Here is a 12,500-nt window from a genome sequence, read left to right as displayed (position 1 = left end):
ATACAGTGTCATTTATTTAACTGATTTAGGCCTATGCGTTTGAGAGCCCCGGCATTGTAACATGCAAGGCTAGAATGCCCCCGGCATGAGTGGGTTATTGATGAATATTGATAGATTAATGATGTATATTACAATGTATACATACATTCAGCATGTGTTAGTCCCTAAAACCTGCAAAGGTTTCAGTATGTTTTTCCATCAGCTGCCATTATGATATAATTTTTCAAGTTTGGCTAAGGCCAGTTTTAGTCTATTATATTTCAAGAGCTTGACTTTACACACCAAAAGTGTATATTTTATTGCCATTGCCTATGAGGAATCAAAGTTGGAAAAAACTACTGCAGTTACTCCTCACATTCAAAGATTGTCAGTTACCTCTCAAATAGGAAGGAAAAATAAGCTTCCATTTCTATAAAACACCATTGTATAGAATAGAAAAAATATTAATTATTAGTAATTGTGGAATATAGTTTACATTTTATCAGCTTTGGAAAAGTAATGATGGACTGGTACTATAGTATATACTCCATATTTTCTTATCATGTGGTATAGGTTTAAAGGGAAGACAAAAACTTTTTGAATATACATACTGAAAATTATGCTTTCTGTATACCAAACCTTTCTCAAAAATATCTGTTAAAAACATTATTATGACTATATTATGCTTATGACATCTGCATTACTCTAAGTACAGGAAACAAACTGAAAGGCAAGTATAAACACCGTCATGCCTTATCATAGTAATGTCATAAGCAATGATTATGATTATGATTACACTACACTGCACTAATCACAAAGATGTCTAGTAGATAACTTAGTATAAACAAGGACACATCCAGAAACATTTAGAAACATTCAAATCCCATGACATATACATGCTGTCTGCCCAGTATGTATTAGAATTAATGAAGAGAATAACATAAGAAAAGAAAGGCACCTCTGTTTACCATCAATACCTCACAACACCACGAAATCAAAGCTATTTTCTGCCTCCCAATCTTGCAGAGGGTGTGAGTTCCTTAGCCAAAGAGCTGGTACAGCAAAGCAAAAACCACAGCCACCAAAACACGTCCCTGCGCATCCCAGACCTGGAGGCAAAGGCCATGGCAGCCATCATCTCGGTGGTGAAGCTGTGTTATGGCCTCGACGGCTTCCAGGAAGTCAGGCTCTCACAGGCAGCCAAGACTGTGAATGAACGTCTCCAGGACAAGCCTGGCTGGACGCACCTCTTCAACTGGGAGGAGTGGGAAAGGTAATTTGTAACTGTAGTGTTGCAATAACAGTCTTCTCTGTTGGGGTAGAAAATAGAAGTTTGTGTTGCATTTATTATGTTTCATTCAGTTATAATGGTACATGTTTAACAGTTTTTGTCTTTAGTACCAATTTTTCAGATTTATCAGAAATATGGGGCTTTGCTTTTCTTTCTTAAGTGGATATTTATATTTGTACAATTTAAAGAAATAGTGTTCAATTTATATTTTTCACATTAAGCCTGTGGTTATGAAAAATCAGTGTGTCAGTCATGTGGACATTGCTAGTTGTTGAAAACGCTCTGCCTAACTGGCAGGATTTTGTTAGGAATAGATGCCAGACTTTTACATAATATTATATAATATGTAAATCTCAATTAACTATCCTCGTGGTAATCCTGTCCAATCCTAGCAGGAGGCTAGATGCTGGGTCGGGAGTTAGGACACTGGTTTCAAGTTATGGGTCCAGGAAGAGATTTAACCCATTGTAACGTGATTTTACACGGAACTATTGCTCTTTTGTACATTAGAGTACTGGAAATCTCAACTTTTTTGTCTTGTTGTGTGACTTAATGTAGGTACTGGTATGGATATGACATTGTTTCAACAAGTGATTCCTGTAGTTATGTCCTTTAGGCTCCATAAATGAGGAATATACTCAGTGTTACATCAGTAGCATAAATTTATGGAAGAAGAAGTACAAAGTTTGGTAAAACATACAACTCTATACAATTCTCTTTCTCACTCCCAGTGGCACCTTCATGCCTAGCATAGGATCATTTCTGGATAATGAGTCTTTAACCAGTCGAGGTTAGGAATGCATGTATACGTGCACTGTCCACCTCATTCTTTTCCTGATTTTTCTCTTCTTCTTTTCTTTCTTTTTCACTTTTTCATTTATACATGTAGATGGCTCCACAAGCACTTAGTCACAAAGAGTCAGTAACTAGGCTTAATGGACCTCAGATCTTTACCCTGTTCTTGACCAACTAAAAAAGGTTTAATTTTGATTACTGTTATTATTGTTCTTAAGTTTGAACAATAGTAGTGGTAATGTTTACACTAATAACAAGAAAAAGGAAAAAAAATCACAAAATTCAAGGAATAGGGGAAACAAGAGAGGTCATTTAGGCCTAGTAATTGGCTTCTTGGTGACAAGGAACAAGTGAGGCAACTTATAAGTAAAAAAAACACACACAATATTTCACGCAAAACATATTTCACACAAACATATTTCTTGATCTTGGCATCAATGGATTAAAAAGGCAATTCAAATAATGATGAAAGCAAGATTACATTGTTGTGAGTGAAAGAATACTGTGTATTTATTCACTAATTCAGCAATAGCTCGAAAGGCGATTTATGATAAGTTTCGGCTTTGACTTCATAATGTGTCATAAAAGGGGGAAACAAATGTTTCACAAATCATTGTAAAACACTAAGGCTATTTAAAACAAATCCACTTTCAGGTACATGAATACTCTGCTATGGTTTTGCGGCCAAGTAGATGCAGTATTTGCATACCACTTCAAGGCACTTGGTGCAGGAGGTGTGAATGCCAAGATTCTTTCTCAGTTCTATTGGGAAGAAGGAATTTGGAGAACATCAAAGACTACCACAAACTTTGGTAAACAAAACAAAACAAAAAAATAGAATCCAGTTAGATATGCTTTATGTAAAGCTATGTTCAAGGAATGTGAATATGGTCATGATGAATATTTTAGCCCTTTATAGAAATGTCACACTATGATAATCATATTTTCCTTGGAGTCGCTTTATAGTTATCTAGATACACTTTTTCCTCTTGTTTCCAGGCCACACTGAAACAGCTTACAAGATGGTAGAAAAACTCGTAGACTTCCAGGGAAAGCCCTTGGAGGACATGATAGATCAAAACACTGTGTTGAGGATGTCGAGGAATCCTTTAATGGACATTGTGAGCCATTTCTTGGGGAAGTTCAAGAATGACAAAGATAAGTCCATGCAACAGCTAGTTAAGGTATGAATACTGCATTTCGTATTTTCTCTCTCTCTGTCTTTGTGTTCCTCTTGTGTATTTCTGTATGCTTCTCTGTTTCTGTGTCATATTATGCCTCCCTCTCTCCCTGTTTCTCTGCATACCTCTCTGTTTCTGTGTCATATTATGCCTCCCTCTCTCCCTGTTTCTCTGCATGCCTCTCTGTTTCTGTGTCATATTATGCCTCCCTCTCTCCCTGTTTCTCTGCATGCCTCTCTGTTTCTGTGTCATATTATGCCTCCCTCTCTCCCTGTTTCTCTGTATGCCTCACTGTTTCTGTGCCATATTATGCCTCCCTCTCTCCCTGTTTCTCTGCATGCCTCTCTGTTTCTGTGTCATATTATGCCTCCCTCTCTCCCTGTTTCTCTGTATGCCTCTCTGTTTCTGTGTCATATTATGCCTCCCACTCTCCCTGTTTCTCTGTATGCCTCTCTGTTTCTGTGTCATATTATGCCTCCCTCTCTCCCTGTTTCTCTGCATGCCTCTCTCTGTGCCATATTATGCCTCCTTCTCTCCCTGTTTCTCTGTATGCCTCTCTGTTTCTGTGTCATATTATGCCTCCCTCTCTCCCTGTTTCTCTGTATGCCTCTCTGTTTCTGTGTCATATTATGCCTCCCTCTCTCCCTGTTTCTCTGTATGCCTCTCTGTTTCTGTGTCATATTATGCCTCCCTCTCTCCCTGTTTCTCTGTATGCCTCTCTGTTTCTGTGTCATATTATGCCTCCCTCTCTCCCTGTTTCTCTGCATGCCTCTCTCTGTGCCATATTATGCCTCCTTCTCTCCCTGTTTCTCTGTATGCCTCACTGTTTCTGTGCCATATTATGCCTCCCTCTCTCCCTGTTTCTCTGCATGCCTCTCTGTTTCTGTGTCATATTATGCCTCCCTCTCTCCCTGTTTCTCTGTATGCCTCTCTGTTTCTGTGTCATATTATGCCTCCCTCTCTCCCTGTTTCTCTGTATGCCTCTCTGTTTCTGTGTCATATTATGCCTCCCTCTCTCCCTGTTTCTCTGCATGCCTCTCTCTGTGCCATATTATGCCTCCTTCTCTCCCTGTTTCTCTGTATGCCTCACTGTTTCTCTCCCTGTTTCTCTGTATGCCTCTCTGTTTCTGTGTCATATTATGCCTCCCTCTCTCCCTGTTTCTCTGCATGCCTCTCTGTTTCTGTGTCATATTATGCCTCCCTCTCTCCCTGTTTCTGTGTCATATTATGCCTCCCTCTCTCCCTGTTTCTCTGTATGCCTCTCTGTTTCTATGTCATATTATGCCTCCCTTTTTCCCTGTTTCTCTGTATGCCTCTCTGTTTCTGTGTCATATTATGCCTCTCTGTTTCTGTGTCATATTATGCCTCCCACTCTCCCTGTTTCTCTGTATGCCTCTCTGTTTCTGTGTCATATTATGCCTCCCTTTTTTCCTGTTTCTCTGTATGCCTCTCTGTTTCTGTGTCATATTATGCTGTGTCATATTATGTTCTGTGTCATATTATGCCTCCCTCTCTCCCTGTTTCTCTGTATGCCTCTCTGTTTCTATGTCATATTATGCCTCCCTTTTTCCCTGTTTCTCTGTATGCCTCTCTGTTTCTGTGTCATATTATGCCTCCCACTCTCCCTGTTTCTGTGTCATATTATGCCTCCCTTTTTCCCTGTTTCTCTGTATGCCTCACTCTCTGTTTCTGTGTCATATTATGCCTCCCACTCTCTCTGTTTCTGTGTCATATTATGCCTCCCTTTTTTCCTGTTTCTCTGTATGCCTCTCTGTTTCTGTGTCATATTATGCCTCCCTTTTTCCCTGTTTCTCTGTATGCCTCTCACTCTCTGTTTCTGTATGCTTCCCTCTTTCAGTGTGTGCCTGGCACAGTGTCTTTCTGTGTTTGTCTTACTCCATTACCCATTTCTACCCTCCCTTCATCCTTTCTTATGTATGAATATGAGTTTTCTTGAAATATAAACAGTTATCCAAAAAGTTTATGACTGTGTAGTGACTCATTTTTGTCACGTTCGTTCTTATATCAAAATTTAGATTTGTGACACTTCCCTCTTACACTTGTCAGATGGGGAGGAGACTGCAGAGGAAAACTTTCAAGACTTACCAGATAAACTGGGCAGCCAATCTGAAAGACGTCCAGGCAAAAATAGCAAAATATGGCTCTGACTATATTCTGCAGCCTCTGACTCTGGTCAGCTACAAAGGCAGCCACGACAAGAACATCAAATTGAAAAAATACCATATCCGTTTCTATGATGAGGTAGAGAAAGACTTACTGGAAGAATTGATGTCGGAAAAATCAGAAAAAATCCTGTTGATACCACAGCCTCACAGGAATGTCTGGAGGGCCAACTGGACAAACAAGAAGCGGAATGAAGTGTGGAGTTCCTGTCCATCAATTTACAAATGGTTTATCAGCCTCAGCAGCCTGATAACCGAGACACACAGAGATAGGATCATGCAGTACATTGAGGTGTTCGAAAAGCTTAGATAAGAATAGAGCAGACATTTGGTAGTGTGTTGTTGTAGGTTGTAAACACAACAGATTGAATCTTCACTTTCATATTGTTGATCTCTCATTCCATACATTCCTGTATTTATTTCTGTATTTGGTTGAGTTTGTTTTATTGTATGATGGAAATGTACCTTGGTAGCTTTGTTAATCTTGTAACTCAGTGTTACCTCTCGACTGTGATTGAATTTAGTGAGATTTGATATAGTAGGTATTGTTTATTACTTAACCTAATGGAAGTATTGATGTAACATAATGAATTCTATGAATTTTTTTGTTAAAGGAGGTTTTTCCTTTAAGTTTGACTAATCTAAGGAAAATTGTTATTTTGTTTTGTAAATGCTATTTGCAAATGTTTCATGTAATGACTTGCTTCTCATGAAATTATGTTTGTTTAGTCTTTCACCAAGCTCTGTGAAGATCATGTGTGGAAATGAACTCAATTCATATACATTAAAGTGTGATTAGTTTTCATCGTCATTCTGTATTTGTATGCATGCATATTTCTTGTTTGTAGTAGTGAGTTAGATAAGATAAAAACAGAAGAAAGAACCTGTGAAAAGAAACTAGATAGTATACATTTTCATTTTCTAGCAGAAAAATCATAATGCAAATAACTTTATTTTTCTGTGATCAAAATCTATTTCCTCTTTATAAAGATAAATTACGTTAACTCAAGGCAACATTTTACAAAGGAGTGAGACAGGCACTTCTTAAGGATCAGAATAACTTACTCACAGTCACTCCAAATTGCAAACTTTTAATGGTGAAACATTAAGAAGTGAAGTTAAGTGTAAAGGAAAAATTTACTTTACATTTATATCAGTAGTTTTAGAAGAGCCAGTCATCATGAATTTTCCCCTTTTACCACTATTTTTTTATGACTGTCAAGATGTAAGTTAGCCAATCCCGTAAAGCTTTGTGAAGTTGCTACAGTGTTCAATCTGCATAACTTCTTATTTCACAGAAACTATCATGTATATATTCTTCTGTTAATTTTTCTTTCTATTGTACCAGGCCGAGTGTTTTTGATTAATTCTGTATTTCTGCCTCCCCACCCCTTCCATCCATTTCTTTCAAGCATGGACTATGTGTCACATCTTTTTAAGCAGCTCCCTAGTGCCCTTGAGGTGGCTCTATTTTCAGTAAAGAGAATTAAATAATGTCAAAATAAAAAGGTAAATCTTACACAGATAACTGAATACTTTGATGAGATACAAATCCCACTTGCTGCAATCACTCCTCCCTTGGTATGCCAGTGAGAGAGAGGGAGAGCAAGAGTGAGAGCGAGAGTAAGAGTGAGAGTGAGAGTGAGAGTGAGAGTGAGAGTGAGAGTGAGAGTGAGGATGAGAGCTAGAGGGAGAGAGAGAGAATGAGAATGAGAGCAAGAGCGAGAGAGAGAGAGAGAGAAAGAAAGAAAAAGTTAGTGAGTGTGAGTGGGAATGGGTGTGTTTGTGAAATGTGTTTTTCTTTCAATGGAAATGATATATATTTTTCAACCAGTTTTGAACATACTGTCTTTGCCAAGTGAAGTTCTAGAAACAGTAAGAGGTCTTTCTAAAGCAGAGGGAGGAGATATTGAAAATCTCAGGTTTCATGTTTGTTGTACAAAGAAGAAAGAAAAAGAAACACAGAAAACAGTTATCTGAAGTTTTATTTTATCACTTACAGTATCTGGGTTTATCTCCAATTCCTTTTTTTGTATCTTCTAATTGGCACATGCTCTATCAATTTTATATATTTCTCTTTTTTTTTATTTTTATTTTTTTTTTACATACAATACATGCAGATCTAAGAAACCCACAGATGATGACACTTTCATTCATTTACCTAACTGGACTAATTGTGGGTATCAACATACCTAATATCATACTTTTAAGCACACGGTAAGTGATTCTCATGTAATTACAGCACTAATAAAAAAGGAAGAATATTCATAATCCAGTTAAACTGTGAAAAAGTAATAAAACATTCCAGTTGATCAACAACTTGTTTGTATTCATGACTGTTAACTAATTTTGGACGAGTCTTATGTATGTGTGTGCATGCATGTGTCTGTGTGCCAAAATATAATTTAAGGATGTGTCTGTATTCAGTTATTTAGGTAAAAATGTCTGGATTTTATTAATATTAGCATTATTTCTGTTTTTCAAACAGTCTGTCAATCTGACGGCTCAGGTTCGAGTCCTGGTCAGGGAGGTAAAATTTGTATTTTTAATAATACATTAGTTAATTAAACAATCATCAAAGTTGTTTTATGTGAAATAATTTAGTTTTCCTGTTTTACTGACAAAAATACAGCAACATACAGAAATTTGAAAGAAACTAACTTCTTTGTTCACATTTTTCTCTTTTTTTTTTTTTTTGTAGGTGTGTTCCCGTGTAATGTTGTGAGCTGATTGCTGTAAAGAGGTTAATTAAGATCTGTAAGTTTACTTAACAGTGATGATAATACAAGAAAATATCCATGTAAAGCACTGCAAGGCAATAAATAGATTTTTGAGTCTTTAAATATTTTTTAAAATTATATCAGCAAAGTCCAGTTAATCTATGCATTTATTTCAAGAGTATCAATTCCTTTCAGTCGTCAGAAATTGATTTAGCTTTGTAATCTTTCCTACCATACTGAAAATTATTTTTTTTTTACATAAAACTCTAGACAAAAGTGAATCAGCAGTGTGACCTAATGAAATGAAATATGAAATTAGTAAGAATACAGCAAGCAGTCTGAACTCATGTACACATGATATCTCATAACATAAACAATCCAGTAAACAAGTGGTTTTACAAAATTTCAAATAATTAAGTGGTCTAAAAAGCTGACATACTTTATTGAAAAATTAAATTAGTTTCTCTACATGTAAAATATCAGCTGATATGAAAGACAAATTGTAAGAGGAATATTTTCTGAACAATATTAGTTTAGGAGAAACGTGCCATTAACTGAAGTTATTATTTGGACAATGATGAATGAGCAGTGTACAAAGATAAAAGCAAAATAATTTTGTAAGGAAATAGAATTCATAAGTAATTTATCTGAAAGAACAACCTCAAACAAGTTCAAACAGAAACAGAAATTCTACACCAGGCATTGCTACCACAAAATATGAAAAATAAATTATATCTTAACAACTCGACTAACTTCTAAAAAAAAACATTTTTGCCACATCTGGACTTTTACACCTTGCTGGAAACTGCACACACACAGAGAGAGAGAGAGAGAGAGAGAGAGAGAGAGAGAGAGAGAGAGAGAGAGAGAGAGAGACAGAGACAGAGAGAGAGAGAGAGAGAGAGAGAGAGAGAGAGAGAGAGAGAGAGAGAGAGAGAGAGAGAGAGAGACAGAGAGAGAGAGAGAGAGAGAGACAGAGAGAGAGACAGAGACAGAGACAGAGACAGAGACAGAGACAGAGACAGAGACAGAGACAGAGACAGAGACAGAGACAGAGACAGAGACAGAGACAGAGACAGAGACGGAGACAGAGAGAGAGAGAGAGAGAGAGAGAGAGAGAGAGAGAGAGAGAGAGAGAGAGAGAGAGAGAGGGAGGGAGGGAGAGAGAGAGAGAGAGAGAGGAGGTGGGTGGAGAGAGAGGGAGAGAGAGAGGAGGAGAGGAGGGAGGGAGGGAGGGAGGGAGGGAGGGAGGGAGGGAGGGAGGGAGGGGGAGTGGGAGGGAGGGAGGGAGGGAGGGAGGGAGGGAGGGAGAGAAAGCGAGAGAGAGAGAGAGAGAGCGAGAGAGAGAGAGAGACAGACAGACAGACAGACACAGAGAGAGAGAGACAGAGAGAGAGACAGACAGACAGACAGACACACAGACAGACACACAGACAGAGAGAGACAGACAGAGACAGACCAGACAGAGAGAGAGAGAGAGAGAGAGAGAGAGAGAGAGAGGGAGGGAGGGGGGGAGGGAGGGGGGGGGGGGTGGGTGGGTGGGGGGGTGGGTGGGAGGGAGGGAGAGTGGAGGGAGGGGGGAGGAGGAGAGGGAGGGAGGAGAGGAGGGAGGGAGGAGAGAGAGAGGAGAGAGAGAGAGAGAGAGAGAGAGAGAGAGAGGAGAGAGAGAGAGAGAGAGAGAGAGAGAGAGAGAGAGAGAGAGAGAGAGAGAGAGAGAGAGAGAGAGAGAGAGAGAGGAGAGAGAGAGACATAGAGAGAGAGAGAACACGAGAGAGAGAGAGAGAGAGAGAAGAGAGAGAAGAGAGAGAGAGGAGAGAGAGAGAGAGAGAGAGAGAGAGAGAGAGAGAGAGAGAGAGAGAGAGAGAGAGAGAGAGAGAGAGAAAGACAGATAGAGACAGAGGCAGAGAGAGAGAGAGAGAGAGACAGAGACAGAGACAGAGACAGAGACAGAGACAGAGACAGAGAGACAGAGACAGAGAGAGACAGAGTAATTGGTGAAAATCCCAAGGTGACAAAATCCCAAGACATTACAATTGTGAACAAAGTAAAAATTAAATGAGATTCTACTCCTTTATAATCATGAACAGATCTGATTTGTTTACAATATAATATCTAGTATATATCTGAAGGCAGAAAGCATTGAGGTATTGCATATTACACTTAAAACAAAGTACATGAAATAGCAGGATTTTTTTGTATTAAGACTCTCAAGGCTTAAGAATACAAGAAACCATATTGTGTTTTCTGCCAGCCCCACAAACTTTAGATTTACAAATTATATTCTGCAGACCTTCTGAAGCTATATTGCAAATAACTGTCATAATAAGTGTGTTATGGTTAGTCTGATAAACTTATATCATTTCACCTATTCAAAATACATTTTAAAAAATCAGTTAAAAACAATTTATGATAAATACCCTTTACCAAGACTTCTTTGACTATACTTAAGTAATACAAGACAAAGTCTTCTAGTAATCAATAATGGCTGAAGCTCACTTCTCAGTCACTGGTAACAGTCACCAACAATTTGGTATTGGAACTTTCCGACCTTATCTGCTTATCAGCGCAGACCCATTAACACCTCTCTTGGCCAGAGTTGACAAACTGGATACTTCTTACATTGTTCATCTGATTTCCTAATAGATGGCCTCAACAGTTCTTTTACCAGTGATGATCTATCACTTTTAAATAACTTAAAATGACTGCACACTGCAAATAAATGCAGATATAATCATAATCATACTAAAACCAGAATGTGATACAAGTTCTGTATATAATATTTCCTAAAGTCACAGAGCACACTTTGGAAGATATAAATGTAGATACTATATACAACAGTTTTTTTTTACAGGTTAGTTGACATACAACAACTATTACAACCAATATATATAATCAAAATTCTATCACTTGTAACTTGTTGACTGACTTATTTGTCCTATTGTAGTACCAACTAATTGCAGCTACAACACTACTCTTGTTGTCATCTGCTGAATAATTCTGAATCATCTTTACAAATACAGTACAAGAATTTTGATTACTTCTAGTGGCATTTCAAAACATTCGACCTTACATTAATATATATATATATATAGTATAGAAATCCTACAAAAGCATATCTACAAAACACTGAGGGAGTTTTAGCTCTGGAGTCACAGCAGCCTAGCTGTATGATTCCTTTAGGTTTTAACATATATATATATATATATATATATATATATATACATATACACACATATATACATATATATTATATATATATATATATATATATATATATATATATATATATATATTTATTTATTTATTTATTCATCTGTACACAGGACACTGGAAGACCAAATTGATGAAATATCTGCAACTCATGTGTAGTTCACTAATCATTACTCTGAACAAACCTCGCAGTCATGGTACAATGCACCGAGAGAGACCAGGCCTCTTTTCACTCTAGTGCATTCCTAATGGAGCAATTTTCAATCTTATTGTAATACCCATCATCATCTTAGTAATTAGAAATGTGGCAAGTCATAAAAATTTGCAGTGTTGAAAATGGATGGAACAGTAGTCTATTTCAAATGGAATTCTACCTTATGAAACTGAATGTCTAGCTACAGGTCTCCGTGTGGATTGGCTGAAGCTAATACAAATTGACACAAGGTGTTTCAACGATAAAAATGTATATGGTTTAAAGATCAATAAAACATTTAATCTTTTTTTTATTATACGTAATTGAACACTGTTAACCTTACCGTTTGTGTTTACATGCATGAAAAGAACATGTTAAATTTAAGCTGTAAATATCTGAAATAAAGTTGAAGTATCTTAACTTGGGTATATCCTATCAGAACTGCAGTTGCATTAAAGGGTTGAGCACAAGTGAGGGTGAATAAAGTGTGTTGGAGCCAACCAGTAACACCTCATCACCAACTTTTGATGATGACAATCCATCATTCCTTTAAGGTGAAATGCAGTTACCATAAATGTGTTTGTCTGCCAAAAACTTCATGAAAACTTTCAGAATAAGAACATTTCACTACAGCTCAGGTTAAATATTTTTTAGTAGGTATTACTCTGATCCTAAGAAGGAGAAGTGACAGTCCACAAAGTTTAAATGAACGGATTGACAAACACGTCAGGTGAGCTCACACCAACATTTTAGGTAGCGATCCAAAGACCCTCAGGGTGGTACTCCCTCAGCCCTATGGGCAGCAAGTCCATAATACAGCATGTCACTACACCCTAAAGGTGGCATTCAACCACACTCTCTGGGTGCCCATAAGGCAGCCTACTGAAACTTAAGTGGCAGTTTGTAAACATTCAAGAGGTGGTACTCTAACAGACCCTCTGGGCTGAA

The 12,500-nt window shown here is 37.7% G+C and overlaps 2 protein-coding genes across 3 annotated transcripts in view; one reads left to right on the top strand and one right to left on the bottom strand.

Moving 5' to 3' along the window:
• Positions 1-8,009, top strand: part of TAF1B (TATA box-binding protein-associated factor RNA polymerase I subunit B) — a 23,161-nt gene extending 15,152 nt beyond the window's left edge. For both annotated transcript variants that reach the window (XM_043036370.2, XM_086536766.1), the window contains exons 9-12: positions 1,006-1,252; positions 2,720-2,877; positions 3,065-3,249; positions 5,314-8,009. In XM_043036370.2, the coding sequence (XP_042892304.2) occupies positions 1,006-1,252; positions 2,720-2,877; positions 3,065-3,249; positions 5,314-5,742 (1,019 nt within the window). In that variant the 3' untranslated portion in view covers positions 5,743-8,009. The remainder of the gene's footprint in view (positions 1-1,005; positions 1,253-2,719; positions 2,878-3,064; positions 3,250-5,313) is intronic.
• A 3,839-nt stretch (positions 8,010-11,848) lies between these two features.
• The window catches only part of Hsepi (D-glucuronyl C5-epimerase), a 162,337-nt gene continuing 161,685 nt past the window's right edge, over positions 11,849-12,500 (bottom strand). The window contains exon 16 of the mRNA XM_086536760.1: positions 11,849-12,500. This exon is cut by the window's right edge and continues 1,933 nt beyond it. The gene's annotated coding sequence lies outside the window, so the exon portion shown is untranslated.

This window comes from Penaeus japonicus, unplaced genomic scaffold (assembly GCF_977035675.1).
Source record: "Penaeus japonicus unplaced genomic scaffold, GWHDUDI00000001_assembly GWHDUDI00000001, whole genome shotgun sequence".
Taxonomy (NCBI): Eukaryota; Metazoa; Arthropoda; class Malacostraca; order Decapoda; family Penaeidae; genus Penaeus; species Penaeus japonicus.
This window is presented reverse-complemented; position numbering and strand designations above follow the sequence as displayed.